At 34.4% G+C, this 18,928-nt stretch overlaps 1 protein-coding gene across 3 annotated transcripts in view; it reads right to left on the reverse strand.

Moving 5' to 3' along the window:
* Cntn3 (contactin 3) overlaps positions 1-18,928 on the reverse strand; it is a 372,584-nt gene that overhangs the window by 31,964 nt on the left and 321,692 nt on the right. For all 3 annotated transcript variants that reach the window (XM_087182023.1, XM_021266045.2, XM_004854216.3), the window contains 3 exons: positions 2,275-2,392; positions 1,312-1,470; positions 1,063-1,212 (listed from right to left, as the gene is read on the reverse strand). In XM_087182023.1, the coding sequence (XP_087038149.1) occupies positions 1,063-1,212; positions 1,312-1,470; positions 2,275-2,392 (427 nt within the window). The remainder of the gene's footprint in view (positions 1-1,062; positions 1,213-1,311; positions 1,471-2,274; positions 2,393-18,928) is intronic.

Consider the following 18,928-nt stretch of genomic DNA (forward strand, 5'->3'; position numbering starts at 1 on the left):
AACAACATTGGCCTTTTGTACGAACGACAAAAATTAAAATCCTCAAATCCTATTAGGAGATTTTCTTTATAAACTTCATGCAGACATTAGATTCCCCCACTACCAGGAAGAATTCTATGTTTTGTAAACCCTATGACACAATTACAATGTAACCTCTGTGAAGGTGGATCTCTGTCATACAGCAATATTTGAAATATCTAAAAGTGCTGAGGGCATAGCAAACACTCCCCAATACCTGTTATGTGAACAAAGGGACACCAAGGTGGGCACAGTGCCCCTATTTCCCATAATACCTTACTATCCTGAGTAAAACAGCATTATTAAAATTATAAAAAACATATTCCATAACTTTTATCATAGCCCAGTTCCTAACATGATATGCTAGTTCTATTCCAAATATCATTTTATTTAATATCAATTAATATTACAGATTCTGCAAAGGAAAGTATTTAGGTTTCCTTAGCTGTCTCTATAATGCGATGCTATGCATACTTTCTTATTTTGAGTTCTAATAGTAAGATATTTTTAGAATTATTAAAGGAATTTTATGGTTTATATTAACAGATGACTCATATGATAATTCTAAACACAATTCTTTCTTAATTTACACTAGAGAGGCCAAAATACACTATTAATTGCTGAAGCTCATTTTGCTGAGCTTGGTGGGAGAGACTTCCTACCAGTGAAACTCTCAAACGTCATTATCTTACCACTTTGTCAATGGTTGTTATATATGAAAACAGCACTCCCCTACTAACAGGGTAGCTATGTCAGATATTAATTATAACCTTCAGTGACAAAAATATATTCACTCAACGTGCACTAATGATCGTTTACGATGGAATGGACTCTTGAAAATGTCACACTACATCAGAATCACTTACATGTGTTTCTTTTGACAAATGCCATATGGCAAATTCTGCCATTACAAAGGTCAAATAATTGTGACAATGGATTATTGAGACAAATCCCCTGCCGGCCTGGAGACTAGGGACAAGGAAAATTGAAATATGCACCCAAAGAAATCTATTAACCCATTACTCAGAAAATAAAAACACTAACCTGCCTCTTCAGTTCTTACTTTTTCTGAGGGTAAACTGGGTTCTCCACCTCCAATCTTGTTACTGGCTACAACTCGAAATTCATATTCTACCCATGGATTTAATTCGACCACAGTAGCTGTGTGTGTTTTCCCATCGATGACCTCAGGCACTACAAAGGAACAGATTAGGTAGGTAAGAGTCTGCATGCCCTAGCACTGATCTGAAACCCATCTATTTGAGCCCCTGGCATTTGCCCTTCCCCCTTTACCTGTTGTAACAGTTTGCCAGCCCACGGAGAAAGGTGTTCTAGCCTGGATAGCATATGATGTAACCGGGCTGTGGTTGTCTGTTCCTTCTTTCCAAGACAGTTGGGCCGTTGTATCTGTAATTTCATCAATCTTCACATTTTCCGGTGGTCCAGGTGAACCTGAGGAAGGCAAGAGTGCAAACAGTGGTTAGCAATTCCATAAATGTCATCCTCTTCTATCACATCGAAGAGTATGTCATATGACCACTTTAATACCTCCAATCCATTCCAATTTCAAAAGCATCTAGGAAAAAAAGCCATTTGTCTGGCATTAATGGTGTCACTCTTTTTCACTGTTTGATTGTTAGGTCTTAAATCTAGATGTAAGGCAGCAATTCCAAAGTCCTAACACTACACAACTGCAAGTGACACCTACTTTTTGAGGCCTCTATTCAACAGGATTTCCGTACCTTTCTAAATTCAGTGTTCTTTCCTATGGTAAAATGCCTTTTCCTAAATCCAGTGGTGTGGCTATGCAGCTCGCACTGCTATTGTTTAAAGTGTTTTATTCTTTGACACATTCTAGTCATTTTTCAGACCAGTGGCAAATCGGCACCACGGACAGCAGCCCCGATTGGCACATTGTCTCCAGCATTCTGAGTAATTCTGATTCTTTTGGAAACAGACATACACACAATATTTTCTCTCGTATAAAATGTATTTACTGAATTAATGGAATGCTCCAAGCACAACTTGGAGGTAGGTGAGGAATGGCAATTAGATTGGGAACTATTTGAAAGGCAGAGTTGAGCTTTTTATTTCTTTCAGTTAACACTCATCCTTACTGCCATAATTTGTCTTTGGACAATCAAATCAATAATCTAACTTTCATGCTCATTTATTATCTCATTCTATTTTTTCCTCCAGTAAGGAATGACTGGTTAACATGTGAAGTTAAAAAAAATAAGAGATATTAACATTTACCTCTTACTATAAGTTCGGCAGCAGATGAAACACTGTCTACCCTGGTTTGAACCATACAGACATACTTTCCACTGTGTTTCAGTTGAATGTTTCTGATCATTAAATCACCAGATGAACTCTGTTGGGAAAATGGGTAATAAACACATCATTATTTTTAAAACAGAAAAAATCTTAAAAGCTACAGGCCAAAACAACATTGTGATGAAACCCATATTTAGAGAGAAAACAAAGGTGGTACTAGAGAGAAGATTGCTATAAGGAGAATTAGTGCCATACAGAGCTAAAACAAGTTTAAAATTATACTTGACTTCAGATGAATATTTCTGTAGACAAATAAATGACTAGCTTTCTCTTGGGCATTTATGGTTTAAGAAATAATTGAAGGGAGAGATTATAGTCTCAAAGTCTATTTATTTCTATCAGGGTGACATTTCTTTTCATAGCCACTGCTCAGCACCAGCTCAACTCCTCTGTCTGGTCCCAACCCCACTGCAATTATCTACCTAAGAAGAAGAGGGAAACATTTAAGTATCTAGTGGGAGATAAATGCAGCACCACAAGGAGATTACCATGGTTGATGCACTTTTCTAAATTCACTGGAGCTTAGAGAGTAACACCATTTAATTCCTGAGCTGTACAATTTAGGATCAGTTGGTACAAATTTTTTTAAATAAAAAATTGAAACGTTTTAAACCTTAAAATAAGTTATCCATAAAGGTATGTGTGTATCCCCCAGCACCAATTAATGAAATAAATATATTTTTAACAGCTCAACTTGAAATCGTGCTCATTTAAAGACAATAAAAAATCATGTTTATAAAATGACTAACTGCTGGTCAGTTTCACACATTAGTGAAAATATAGATTGAAATAACATAACTTAGAAAGAAAGTTCCTTTGAAAATTATCACCAGGCTACATCTGACTTGGTACATAAGAGTAAGCCATGTTCATCTTATTAATTAAAGACAGTTTTCCTCTTGGGTTTTCCTACAATTGATTGAAAGATGAATTCTACTGTCGTGTTTTTAGGTAATTTCCTAAAATCTTCTACAGAGTAATTTCTTAAATATTCCTCTCCATTCTTAGGATTCTTAATGACCTATATATTCTCTGTTGATTGGATCATATGGCTTTAGATGGAATTTCTTGAGTACTGGGAGAAAGCAGATGTGAGGTGATTGATGGCTATAATTAAATGATAATCCAGAAACTGTTAGGTTTGCACATTTTACTTTCATGAAGTTGAACTTTTTCTTTCTCTCCCTCTCTCTTTTATCCTTGGGGTTATTTAGAAATTTATCCCCAGGATAGAACCTTCAGTGCCTGCTGACCTTTACAAACTCTTCAGGTTTTATGAGTTCTATATATATTCACAGGAGGGTGATTATCATTTCCATAGAAATCTCTTATTTTCAGTGAAGAACTGTTACCATTAAATGTGATCAAGGCATTGGGGCGAAGTTCTTATTCTTTCCTACCTTTATTTTCTTTTTGTAAAAGCTACGGGGTAAAGGAGAATTCTAATCAGATTTTTTTAATGTCCTTAGGCACCTACATATAACTTTTAAGTGTACAGGACAGCCATGTTTCTTGAAGGAGTAAATGTAAATTGAGTATTGAGACTGTGACTTCTGTTGACTTTTGGTACTGATCAGTAATGAAATAGAAACAATTTAGCTAGATCATAAAAAAACTCTTCCTAAAGAAATGTAGTCAGGCTGTCAGAGGAAATACAATTTTAATTATCTTTTTGATGTACTGAGTAGGAAACGATGCAGTTAACTAAGACGTACATATAATGGGAACCACTTTTCTTTTGTTTCAGCACAAATACAGAGCTGAGTGGATGAACAGATAAAAGGAAAATAAAATTTAACAAACATTAAGAGGTTTCCTCTCATCAATGTTTGCCTATTTGGATAAAATACACGGATATTGTTTCTTTTCTGAGGCTTTCCCTGTCCCATTCTATCTACTGTCCTTTAATAAGTAAAAGCAAGATTTACCCTAACAAAAGTGCGTTCCATGCTTGGTATGTTAGATTCAAGGAATAAGACTTGTCTAGCTTGTGGTCCCTGCTTTCTAGGATGTAAACTCAAGCCAACATAACATGGTTTACACATGTGAAACAAACTATGTTTACAAATTTAGAAAATTTATTAAAAGTTAAATAAAATCAAATGTACCCTGTGCAGATCATTGAAAGATGAAAGGGACAGACACTCATTCTCAAGTCTTGCTGAAGATATGGGAGTGGGGTTCTTAATGTTGCAGATGAGAATGTAAATTGGTGCAGACGCTCCTTAAATGTGCTTGGAAAAGTCAAATAAGGGAAAATATTTGCAAAAGATATGATTCATCATTTCCATTCCTTGGCATGTTACTCTACAGAAATGCATGTATGTCTACAAGAGGTTGTGCATAGCTAAAAAACATAAACAACCCAATGTCCACCACTGTGAAACAGATAAAGCAGTATAATATTTGTTTAATAAAATACTATCTAGGCAAGAAAAAGAATGAACTGTATACATAGTTCAATATGGCTGAGTCTGAAAAATATAATGCATATAAATCAGATAAAAAAGAGAACATGATACAAATCTTATACAAGAGGTGTAACTGGTTACCTTTGAAGGAATGGTTATTACTGGAATTAGTACCACAGGCAAATCTAGGATGAGGGTCAGGTTTTGTTTCTTGACTTCAGTGCTGATTACATGAATGTTCATTTTGTGAAAATTTATCAAGCTATCTATATATAATTCATGCATTTTTGGTAAACTGTAATGGCTATCAAAAGGCAGTTATGATGATATATAGCTATATTTCTAAATGCTCAGCTTTGAATAGGACAATTGGCCAAAACAGTCAAATTACCGATTATACTTTTAATTTTTCTGTTTTAATTTATTACTGCATGTTCATAGTACATATGCTTACATTCCTCATGGGGAACTGGTACATTTACAGAACTTTGATTCTTGTTTCATCCCCTGCCCTTTCTCTCTCCCTCCAACTCTTGGGTCCCTTCCCTCCTGCAAAAGATCTACCTCTCTATTTCTTATTATCTATCTTTTATTTTGCTCTCTACGTTAATGCAATTTTTAACTCCAATTTCTTTCACAGGAAAACTTTATTAAACAATTACAGTGTTATAGTTTCTAGGGATATGATGTTGAGAGGAGAAAAACCATCCTTGTATTTACTGAGCTGACAGGTGAAAGACAGGCATTAATCAAGTGACTACACAAATCAATGTAAAATTACAGTATAAAGAAAGCTTAAAGTACATAGAAGAATCTGATTTTCTGAGGTTTCAGCCAGCTAAAAATCAAGCTAAGCAGAAGTTTTTCGGGAAAAGAGGGAGAGAAAAAGATGACCTACACCAGACACATGCACATGTGTGATGACCTAAGGGAGGTAAGAACACAGCGTATTTGAAGAACTCAGGAGGGAGAAGAGAAGCTGAATGAGGCTGGGGTTACAGGAATGTCAGAGGTAGAGTTAACCAACAAGTTGTTTACCAGTTCTCACAAAGCTACAGTCAATTTATATTTTTGTCATAATGATGTTAAATGTTTTCCCTTTTTGGAATTTTTACAATTTCTAAGCTGTGCTAGAATTGTTTTCTTTTCTCTTTCTTTTTTTCCCCCTAGTACTGGAGATTGAATGCAGAGTATTTACACTGAGCTATATTCCCAGTCCTTTTTCATTTGTATTTTTCATTTTGAGACAAGTTCTCTCCAAATTACTAAATTGCCCAAAGTGGGGTCAAACTTGGGATCCTCCTGACTCAGCCTCCCGGGATGCTGGGATTACAGCTGTGTACCACCTTGCCTGCTCCCCCCACCCCACTTGGTCTGGCATTGAACCTTTTTCAATTATTTGTTCATCTAATCATATAGATTTCTCATAGGGAAAATCATATTTCCATAACACATTACAGGTGTAAATAGTTAATGGATTTATCTTTGAAATAAATATTAGGGAAAAATTTAGTGATTATCAAGTTAAATACAAGAGGATCTTATTCACTTTTGCCCTACATTTTCTTAGATGATGACACTAATGAAATCTTCAATGTAATTTAAAAAGCACTTTATACTAAAAATAAATAAATAAATAAATAAATAAATAAATAAATAAATTACATGATGCAATAACCCATGCCAGGTGAAAAAAAAAAAGTAGACAGGTCATTACTAATTACAGGTAGACTGAAAACATACTGTGATGTTACCATATGCTAAAAATCAAGTAAAATAAACTTCAGAATTAGGGGAACCTCTTGGACATAGCCAATGTATCATGAACTTTGAGTATAATAAATTATCATCAAAATGAATTCCTTAGTAAGCACTCTGTATATCAGTGCTGCTGTTTGAATGCAGAGAAGCATAATTTTTTAGTTTAGGGAGAAAACATATTTTGACAACTATTTGGAAGGCAAGGTTGAGGCACAGGTCCTCCTGCTTTGTATCACTTTGTACAGCCTGTTCCTGCACAGCTGCCTGTATCAAACATTCATCCTTTCACTGGCTAGCCTTCGAAACCCTGACACTGCATGTAAATAAATCATATCCAGCTGCTTTCAAAGAAATCAGACCTTCAGGTTCCTTCTGGAACCTGGTAGAAGTTTTCCTTTGTGAAGGTCCCTGAAGGAATTAGTAGCGACACAACTCACCTCTGCATTTTTGACCAAGCAAATTAAACCTTGCCACCATCAACCCCTAATGGCTGAATCAATGTCACCTTCATTATGAATGTATTCTGATTATCCAAAGGATAGAAAGAACCATAGCCACTGAAATGGGAAAGCAGGCCCTAACATTAACAGCTTTAATTTTGACTGATTAAGACACTGTCACTTGGCTGTCTATGCAAGTGATATTTAAGGGAGGTAAGATGCAATCTGTTAATATTAACATTTGCTTGACTTTCTTTGGTACCAATAAACTAGAATAATTTTTCCATTACAGGATTTAGAGTCCCAGCATGGCCCTTGCTAAGTATTTCAAATGAGTGACACATTTAAGATCAAAAAAACTAGGTTGAAGGCACTTCATGAATATTTTAGGTTGTGTCAAATGCCTGACTTGCCTCATAGGTGTTAGCTTTTACATTTCAACATCAAGTTTATATTAAAAAATGAGAATTTTTTTCTCTTCTGTGGAGTCTGATGTGTTGATAGAGCAGTTCACTGAGAATTGGTAATCTCAGGATAACTACTTGTTGCTCTCCCAGGGATACTAACCCAAGACTTTCTATAGTGCAGTCTTTATAGTCACACCTTTACAAATTCCTACCCTGTATCACAGTACTGCATGCTCTATTATTTATTTAATTTCTTCTTAAACTTTTTAAAGCTTAAATGAATATAGAAACTGATGTGATAAATGATATCATAAGTATGAATCTTCTCACCAAAAATAATCATCAAGTGGTGAAATGAATACAGTGAGAAGAAAATAGTATGAATGGGCACTGTTCAAGATAATGTAAGTGGGCATTAGCTGAATACTGTCAAAGTCTTTGAGACCTTCATTCTGCTAATTTAAAAGGGAGATTTGGAAGTATTAGACACTGTTAAAGACAAATTATACACACACTTAACCATTCTCCTTTACTAACTTAAATAACCGAAATAAAATTTAGATAGCAGAGCTTTCGTTTTCTATGCTATATTATTAAATGTTGCTTATTCAGTATTTGGGTTGTGTTATGCAGACCACATTGTTAAATTCACTAGTTCTCAATACTGGCTGTATTATAAATTAAAAATTAATCTTTTAAAAAATGCCAGAAATGCCTAGGCCCCATTCCAGGACCATGAAATCAGAAGGAACTATAAAGAGGAGACCTTTATCATTCTAACAAGCAGTTAGGATCATAAAATCATTAAACTCTTTGATATTTCCCAATTCTAATCTTCACTTTTTTTGGAAAAAAAGGATTAAAATAATTACTCAGATCTCCTCCAATTCTAAACTTCTGCAACATAAAATGCATGAAATAACCAGTAAGTTATGTTATATATATATTGCTGTGCTTGTAAGTAGAAGTAGCAATTCTACACATACTATCATCTTGGGAGGATGGCAAGAAAAATTATATTTGTGAAAGTCTCATTTCCTTAGCATTTCATAGGTATGCTCACAATAAGTTTAAAACAATAGTCACTGAAATAATTCAACATGGTGATAAATTTCTATAAAAACTTGTTAATTGTCCTGATCATTTTAGAATTGCTCTTGATGTGGAAATTTTTACATAGAATGAAAATATCTCAAAGAAGTAGAGCTTATCCAGAAGAATAATTTAATTCATTAATCGAATCTCGTTATTTTTTGTCTTTTCTATTACATGTATGAAGCATATTGAGTACATGTGTACATAATGATGATTGGTACTTGGGAAAAAAGAATTCACTGATACAAAGGGCTACAGGGCCATTGTTTCATGAAAACTTGACCAAGTTGTACTGAATACCTTATGTTTAGTACTAGCAACAATTACTATTGCTATGTAACAAGTTAACCTAAAAAACATCCTTTAAAAAGATCTTTTATTCTGCTCAAGAAAAAGCAGGACTCAGTGAAGACAGCTCATCCCTATTGCACACCTCATTAGCTGGAGTGCCTTGTTGGGGACTGGCAAGCTCATTTACATGACTGGTAAATCAGTCTTGGGTGCTGGGTGGGAGTTCAGCAGAAACTGTGGACTGGAGAACTTGTTCCTTCTTGAGGTGAACCTCTGTACAGCTGGTTCCTCAAATACTAGTGGGTGAATTCAGAGTCAATGTGCCAATGGACCAACCAAGGTGAAAGGTGAAAGTGCATGTATTTTTTATAAATTTGCCTCAGAAATCATAAAGAGTCAACCTTAGTGTTCTTCATTGGTCAAAGCAGTTACAAAGGTCTACAAGGTTTATAGGATATAGGGATGGATTTTACCACTCAATGGAAAGAAGTGTCAGGCCATACTGTAAAAGGAGCTCATTGGATAAGCTATGTCATTGCCACCATCTTTGAGAAACACAATCTGCCATTCTCTCTAGTTTCCTTGTGGGCTTGCCATACTGCCAGAGCCTTGGATGGCTGACATACATGGTAAAAGGGTTCCCATATACTCTGTGATTTCTTTATGTTCTCTCATGAGGAGACCCAAGGGATGGAGAATTGGGATTTGAGGGTATTTGTTCACTGAGATTCATCCTTGTGCACTGGTTTGAGCTAACTGTGTTAAGAAGCTAAAATAGGTTAAAAAAAAAAACTGGATTAGACACTCTTGCTTTTATGTCAGTAGCCTGTGTATGGGCCAGCAAAAGAATCCAGAGGGCTCAAAGAGAATAAAATTTACCGTCTCCCAGAAGAGTAGCTCCCAAAGAGATCACACCATTTTTATTACAATTGCAATCTATTGTATTTCTAACAGTTTCCCCGATATTTCAGAAGTATAAATTTTTCATCTCAAAGTCATATTGAAAAACATAAAGAAAGAAAGACTAGGCTTGATATCAAATGTGACTATCAATAGACTACTTTTTCTGATAAAGATCACAATCTAAAAATTTAAAATCAGTTTAAAAAGAAAAGGTTTGCAGGGGCTGGGGATTTGGCTCAATGGTGCTGTGCCTGATTCATAAGTGCAAGGTCCTGAGTTTCATTCCCGATACTGAAAAAAAAAAAAAAAAGGTTTGCAAAATTAGTTACAATAATTATTTAAAAAAACAGCCACCTAAAATTCCTGACAGCCTCAGAGTCTAAATATTTAAGCCATTTAAATAATCCATTTATTTTTCCCTTTCTAATTTATGATAAGACCAATTAAGTGGAATAATTAAATATTATGTCTTATAAAGTAGAATAATTTTCCGTCTGAAACTATAGTACAAAATTAAACCTAGGATGAATGACACAATTCAATGGTAAGAAGGAAAAGTAAAATGTAAATTAAAAATAATCCACTCACTTTGATTTCTAGATTCTAGTTATGTAAGACATGTAGAGGTTGCCAGTCTATCTTAACAAGTAAAGAGCTGAACAAACTAAAAGAGGTAGGGGAAGTGGGAGGGGAAGGGGAAAGGAAAAATTATGAGAAAAGAAAAAAATAGAAACAAAATCTATGTAAATAGGGAAGGGTGGAGCGGGTGAAGGGCACACAAATGGGAAAAAATAAGAACCAAGATACATCATGTACAGGTACAAGCACCCAATGAAAACTGTAAACGTATTGCATACCTAAAATGTACCAATAAAAGAATTTAAGCAAAAGAAAAAAAAAAAGAACAATTCCTTTTACATATGGCAAGAAAGTGAAGTCAAAAGGTAAACTGCTGCCTCCCAAACTTTGCGAGACAACAGGTAAGACAGATTTATGACTTACTGGAGTACCAAGGAAAGAAAATTTTAACTGTATTTGACAAATTGCTGGATGGTCAGAGAAGACAACTTTGAGAGTTGAAAATATCAGGGACTCAGACACCAAGAGGCCCATCAATCTTATTTTTACCTCCAGGAGGTTTAGTGCTTCTAGCAGGAGCAGGCAAAAGGGGATGTATCAGAATGTATTGTTCTTAACAAGGTCTGTTCCCAGCAGAAGCTTTCAACCAGAGACTAAACTGCTGGGGTTTTATCACAGCCTAACCTAATGGGGAGAGGAAAATACCCTACTCCACTCCTTTTTCTGCCATCCTGTCCTGAGTAACAGGGGGAGAAAAACTGAAGTGAGTCTGTGAGTTCACATTCCAGAAGTAGAGTCTTAAAATCCAAACCAAACCAAAACAAAACAAAATATCAGACCTAAACACAAGACTATAGAACACTTTCCTCATCTAATAATTGTATTATTAAAGGCCCATTTACCATAGTGTTTTGTACCCACTACATTATGTTTGCATTTCAACAAAAAGTTACAAGGCATATGGAAAGAAGAAACCAGAGTTTGAAGAGACTGAGCAATCAGATATGGCAATATAGGAATTATTAGACCAGGAATTTAAAAAGCATGACTAATATACTAAAGGATTCAATGGAAAAAAACAATGTGCAAGAGCAAATGCATGCTGCAAGCAGAAAGATGGAAACTCTAGATAAGAAGGAAAAAGAAATATGAGAATTAAAAACTGCCGCAAAAATGCATCAAGCCTTTAATGGGCTCAGTAGAGAAGAAACCCAGCTGAGGAAGGAACCTCTGAGCTTGAGGACACAGAAACAGAATCTTAAAAATAAAAACCAAAGCCAGACAGAAAATAGAACAGAATTTCCAAGAAATGTGGAAAACTACAACAGGTGTAACATATACATAGAAAGGATACACTAGAAACAGAAGGAAAGAAAGTATGGGAAAGAAGGAACAGAAAAAAGTATTTGAAGCAATAATGACTACAAATTTCCTTAAATTAATTTCAAACAACAAACCACAGATGCATGGTGCACGGAGAACAACCAGTAGAATAAGTGCAAAAAATAAAAACAAAAACAAACTAAATCAAAGCACACCTAAAACACATTTAGGCATGTCATATCCATAATTTAAAAATCCATAAAGAAAAAGATTTTGAAAGACACCAAGAAGGGTAGTTTTATGGCTTGTGTCTAGATGTCCCCACAAAGCCTCATGTGTGGAAGACTGCAATATTGATTATGCCCAAAGCAGGCTGAAAGCAGTGCAGGCTGTAAAGATTTAACTCCGTAATTGGCTTGTTTATAGAAGTGAGTCCAGCCAAAGCCTACCTGCTAATGTCAGAGTAACTTGCACTCAAATTCCATTCCCACAATTAAAACTTTCTTAACTAGATGGACAATGTTCTAATTACAACCATATCTTTTGTCTACCATATATTCTGTTCCTAATTTGAGAATGCTTTGTCTTTTCCTTTATGAGCCTTACCTCCATTAGTTTCCATAGAAACTGCATGATTGAGCATCCTCGCACATAATCCCACCCTCGCACATAGCTAGCCTTTACTCCAATAAAAATCAGTGGCTCGGAAGGTCAGCACCTTTGCTGTTTGCACCAGCATTAGTCATCCTGGGTTCCCGATTTGTCTCTCTTAGTTCTGTCTTTTAGTTTTTGTTTTCTCAGGTTTGCGTTGTACACTGAGCAGGAGACTGGAGCCTACTGCAGAGGTTTCCAGTAACATTTCAAGGGTTGCCAGTACTCATGAAGTCATAGGTTGGCTTTTTCAGAGGTGGCTAGATATAGAGTGCATGATGCTGCAAATAAGTGTGTGATGTTGGGATTAGGGCTATGTGATTACTAAATTAGTCCACTGATTGGTTTGGCATGGCTCTGAGTGTGAATAATGGGAAGTCCCATCCTAAGTGTGAATGCTACCCACCATAAAGTTTTATAGCCTGGGTAGAATATCAGGGACAGAAAGAGGGCTTCTGTTGTCTCTTGCTGCTTCCTCACTTGATGGTTTTGCTGCCTCCTGCCTTCAACCTTATATCCCATGAACTGTTTTCTTCTCCTCTGTGACACCAGTGTGCCATGCCACCTGCCTTGGAGCTAGCTGATTATGGACTGAAACCTCTACAAACTGTGAGCTGAAATAAACCTTTCCTCCTTTAACTTTAGGTATTGAGTATTTTGTCTCAGCAAGGAGAAAAGTAACTAAAACAGGTAGAGACACTTTCCCTATAGAGAAACAGGTAAGATCACATCTAACTTCTCAGAAACCAGGTATGAAAAAAAGAGTAAAGTATTTAAAGTGCTCAGGGGAAAATAAAACAAAATCAAAACCATCTACTTAGAATCCTGGACCATATAAAATTATATTTCAAAAATGAAGAATAAATAATTTCTCAGGAGAAAAATTCAAGAATTTGTTGCCTGTAGACCTGCTTTGTAAGAAATGTCAAAAGTTATTCAGAGAGAAGGAACAATATATGGTTCAGAAACTTTAATCTACATAACAATGTATGAGCATTAGAGAATGAATAAATGAGGGTATAATAACAACCTGGTTTTCTTGTTCATAATCAATCTAACAAATGATGCATTGTTCAAATTAACAGCAACATCATGTTAGATTATGTATACATGTATTATATATACTGAACATATGCTTCTGAATGCTCAAAGGCAAGAGAAATGAGTGACAAAATTATAAACACTAACTGTACAGTGGACATGAAAGCGAACTTGATACACTTTGAAAATGGACTTAGATTAATTATGAATGTATACTGTAAATTCTAGGGGAACCACTTAGAAAAATAAAAAAGGAAGTTTAATTGATATGGGTATTTGGGCTGTGAGAACAGCATACCATAAATTGAGTAGTTTAAAAACCATGGATATTTATTTTTTATGGTCTGGAGGCTGGGAAATCCAAGAATACATTGTCTGGTGAGGGCTTGATTTCTGATTCATACATAGTGCCTTCTCTCTATATCCTCAGATAGTGAAAAGGGTGAGGTGTCTGTTTCTTTTTTTTTTTTTGGTGCCAGGGATTGAACTCAGATCCTTCCGCTTGTGCAGCAGGTGGTGAAACCATTGAGCCAAATCCCCAGCCAGGTGTCTGTTTTATAAGGGACCAATTCCATTCATGAAGGCTTTGCTCCTAAAACCTAATCAATTCCCAAGATCCCCCTCCTAATACCATCACCTTAGGAATTAGGTTTTTCAGTGTACACATATTGGCAGGGGTTGTGGATCATAATTATTCAGACCACATAAATAAACTAAAAAGATGAGGAAAATGTAATCATAACAGATGCTCTATCACAACCACAAAAACCAGATAAAGTACGAAAGACAAGAACAAATTATCAGGAACAACAAAAACAAAATAGTAAGAATTATGGTAAATATTAATTCTATATTAGTAATCACTTTGGACATCAATAGTCTAAATACATCAATTAGAAGACAGAGGCTATCAGAGTGGCTGGAAAGCAAGACTGGACTATGTATTATCTACAAGAAAAGTACTTTAAATATAAAGATATATATATAAATTAAAAAGAAAGGGATGGTGAGAGATATACTATGCTAATGGTAATCAAGTAGGAGTAGTTACATTAATTTTAGATAACACAGACTTGAGGGAAAGTATCAGGATAAAAAAATGAAAGTTATTGGGGTAAAAGGGGGCACTACATAATGATAAATATTCACTATTGCAAGCAGACATAATAATCCTTAATGTTTATGTGCATAGTGAACAATCTTTCAAATATGTAAGGTGAAAACTGATAGAATAGCCAGGTGACATAGATAAATCTATTACATATTTGGAGATTTTAACATTCCTCTGCCAGAAATAGATCTGGCAGATAGAAATTTGAAAAAAAACTTAGTTGAATTAAATAACACCTTCAGTCAAATGAATATAATGGTATCTAGATACTATTTTTCAACAAGAGCAGATTATCCATTCTTCTCAAGTTCAAATATAATATTCATGAAGACAGGCCACCTTCTGGGCCATAAAACATACTGCAAGAAATTTAAGAGTATAGAAAACACATAGTGTCTGTTTTGAGGCCATACTCTAATAATAAACTGGAAATCAGTGACGGAATGATGGCTGAAAAATCCCCAAACTTCTGGTGATTAAATAATGTACTTCTACATAATACATGGGTCGAATAAGAGATCTGAAGAGAAATTATAAAAAATAGTTTGAACTAAATGCATCTTATCATAATTTGTGGATGTAGTCAGAACAGTGCTTAGAGAGAAATTTATATCATTGAGTGCATATATTAGTAAAGAAAAAAAGATCTAAAATCAGTAATCTAAGTTTCCACCTTATAAATCTAGAAAAAGAACAAATTAAATCCAAAAATATAATAAAATAAATAATATTGAGCAAAAACCAATGAAACTAAAGACAAAATCAATAGAGAAAATCAACAAAACCAGAAGCTGGTTCTTTGAAAAGATCAATTAAAGAAAAAAAGAAAAAACTCTAAAGAGTCTAACTAAGGGAAATGAAGAGAAGAAAGAATTGGTACTATCAGAAATGGAAGAGAAGATATCACTAAAGATTCTATGGCCATAAAAAAAGGAATTTAATAAAGGAATATTATCCACAGATCTCTGTCCATAAATTTGATCACTTAAATGAAATGGACCAATTCTTTGAAAAATACAATCTGCCAAAATTTATACAAAAAGAAACAGATAATCTGAACATTATTTATGAAATTAAATCAATAATCAACAATCGCCTAAAAGAGAAGCATCAGAGCAATATATGTTCAGTGGTTAATTCTACCAAATATTGAATTAAAGAATTATACCAATTACCTCTAATTTTTTCCAGAATATAGGGGCAGAGGAAATACTGCCCAATTCATGTACATTACACTAACACTGAAACCAGACAGGGTAAAACAAGAAAACTGTACACCAATATCTCTTATGAACATAATATGGCCTTTCTCATTTCTGCTTTCCAGCATCACACTGGAAACCCTAGCCAATGAAATACGATAAGAATTTGAAATAAAAGGCAAAAAAATTCAGAAGGAGACAATACAATTCTGTTTGTTTATAGATGATATAATTTTCTATTTAGAAAATCTGAAGAAATCAACAACAAGAAGAAAAACCCCTGAAACTAATAAGTGAATGATGTAATGTTAATAAATACGTATATAAAATTCAATTTCTTAGATATAAGCAATGTATGCATGAAACTTGAAGTAAGAAATTTACATTAGTACCTAAAATTACTGAAACACTTTGGTGTAAATCTAACAAAATGTACACAACATCTATGAAAAAACTACGAAAGTCTGATAAAAGAAACCAAATCATACAAGTGTAGAGATATTCAATGTTAATGAGTAAGAACATACAATAAAGTCAAAGTGTTAATTCTTCCCAATTTGGTTTGTAGGTTCACCACAATGCCAATCAAAATCCAAGCAGATCAATTTGTGGATATCAACAATCTGATTCTAAATTCATACATAAAGATAAAATCTAAGAACAGCCCACTCAGTATCTGAAAGGAACAAAGCTGGAACACTGACATTATCCAATGTCAAGACTTATGCTAAAGGTACAGGAATTAAAAAAATGTGATTTTTGTGAAAGAACAAACAGATGGATGCAGCAGAATAGAAAGCCAGAAACTGAACCACAAAATAGTCAACTAATATTTGACAAAGGAATAAAAGAAATACAGTGGTTCAAAGATAGCCTTTAAATCATACGTTGCTAGAACAACTGGACATTCACAGGGAAAAAATCCAGCCACAGATTTTACACTTTGCACAAAAACTAACTCAAAATGCATCACAGTCGTACATTTAAAATAAAAAATTATAAAATTCGGAGAAGAAAACATAGATAACCCTAAGTACAGTAAAGGCTCTATAGATACACCAGAAGTACAATCCAGGAAAAAATATATGACAAGCTAGACTTCACTAGAATGAAAAACTTCTGCTCTGTTAAACACATCAGGAGAATGAGAGGATTGGGAGAAAATATTTGTAAAATTCATTTCTTTTGAAAGGCCTTCAGGCAGAAAATACAAAGAAGCCTTAAAACTCAAGAAAAAGCAAATGAAAAACTTAATTAAAATGTGAACACAAGAACTAAACAGACACCTCATCAAAGAAGACAGAGATGCAAGTATATGAAAATGTTTAATATTACATTTCCACAGGGAACTGTGAAATAAAACAACAATGAAATACCATTACACACTTATCAGAATAGCCAAAATCCAGACTACCAACATCACCAAATGCTAGTGAGGATGTGAAGAACTGGAATTACATGCATTCAATAGCATACCCATTTAGAAGACATGTTGACAGTTTCTTGGAATCCTACATATATTTTTACCATAGGATCCTGCAATTGCACTTCTTGGTAATTACCCAAATAGATTAAAAACTTATGTCCACACAAAACCTGCACATGGATATGTACAACTGACTTATTCATAACTGCCAAGACTCAGAAGCAATCAAGATATTGTTCAGTGGGTAAGGGGATAAATAATTTTGGCACATCTGGACAGTGAAATATTATTTTATGCTAAAAAGAACTGAACTAACAAACTGAAACACAAAAAATCTTAAATGTATATTATTAAGTAAAAGAAATCTGAAAAGGCTAGATATTATATATTTTCAACTACAGTATGTGATATTCTGGAAAAGGCAAAAATGTGAAGCCATTAAAAAATGAAAATAAAAACCTAGCTACTGGCATTAGAGGGGAGATTAAGGCACTATTTTTTAGGGTACTATTTTTTAGGGGACTGAAGCTATTCTGCATGATACTGTAATGGTAGATCAGAAATCACTATACATTTGTCACAATGCACAGAATATACACCGAGATTGAACTTAATGAAAACTGTGAACTTGGGATGATGATGGACCAGCGTAGGCTCATTGTCTGCAACAAACCTACTGCTCTGTTGAAGGGCACTGACAGTGTGGGAAGCCCTTCCTGTATACACCCCAGTGCTCTCCAGGGAGTCTACTTTCTACACAATTTTGCTGTGACTTTAAAATTGCTCTAAAATGCTTAATTACTAAAGATGGTCACAAAAGACCACATTATTATCTGATTTCATTTCTACGGAATGTCCAGAATATGAAAATATACGAGACAGTGTAGGGTTACAGGTATGGAGTGAAGATATGGAAGTAATGTTTCTTTTTCAGGTACTAAAAAATATTCTGGATTTGGCTGTTGTGATGGAAGGTCAATTCTGTGACTGTACTAAAAGCCATTAAATTTTACATTTCAAATGGCCGAATCGCATGGTATGTGAACTATACCTAATGACCCTGATTTTTAAAAAATGGCCAGAATGAATAAAATGTAAAGCTCCAATCAGCAGAGACTATTTTTCTCCTAATTTGATGTGGTTATTTATTTGTATAGTTATTGTATTTATTCCTTTTTTTACTTCAGTCTCCTTTTCCTGCATATATTCATAAACTTTAGTCCCATCCATCTTTGGCAAAAACCAAACCAAAACCAAAACCAAACCAAAAAACCTTACAAACTAAGATCCTTTCTACCAATCAGTGTTAGCTTCAGCCTACAGAGAAGAATCTTTTTTTAATTTGCAGTGGAGATGCAGGTAAATATCAGTTACAGAATTTTACAATACAAAAGATCTCATGGAATTATAAGCAATGAGTTGAATTACTGTTCAGTCCCTTTGATATGTTAGAAATTTAAATATATTTGTACATTAATTTATTTGGATTTTCATATGTTGGTATACATGTACATAGTCACATGTACAGAAAAATACACTTTACTAATCTCTAGTAGTAGCTTATTTTTTTCAACTGGCTAAAGCAAACAATGTGTAGGACACTAAAATCTCAGTGTATTTTAAAAGCAATTAAAAACAGTCGATGACACTTGCCAGGAAAAACAAAAACAAAAAATAAAACAACAAAACCCAAATCCAAAGAATTGCTAAGTGATGCAATTTTATTAGAGGTTTGCTGGGAAACAAGATGATATTTATAGCAGAATTCCCCTGAAATATTCACTAACATTTGTATTTCCCTCTGAGTTTCTCTCCTAGAAGCATAGACTTTCCGACATCCCACAAGTTTCTTTCATAACTAGTGCTTCTAACATCTTCTCTAAATTCCTCAAATTCTGAGAGCTTGTCCATTTCTTTCAAATCAAGAAAAGT

The sequence above is a fragment of the Heterocephalus glaber genome, unplaced genomic scaffold (genome assembly GCF_053883595.1).
Source record: "Heterocephalus glaber isolate CG9 unplaced genomic scaffold, H.glaber_assembly_v1.0 deba00001472, whole genome shotgun sequence".
Classification (NCBI taxonomy): domain Eukaryota; kingdom Metazoa; phylum Chordata; class Mammalia; order Rodentia; family Bathyergidae; genus Heterocephalus; species Heterocephalus glaber.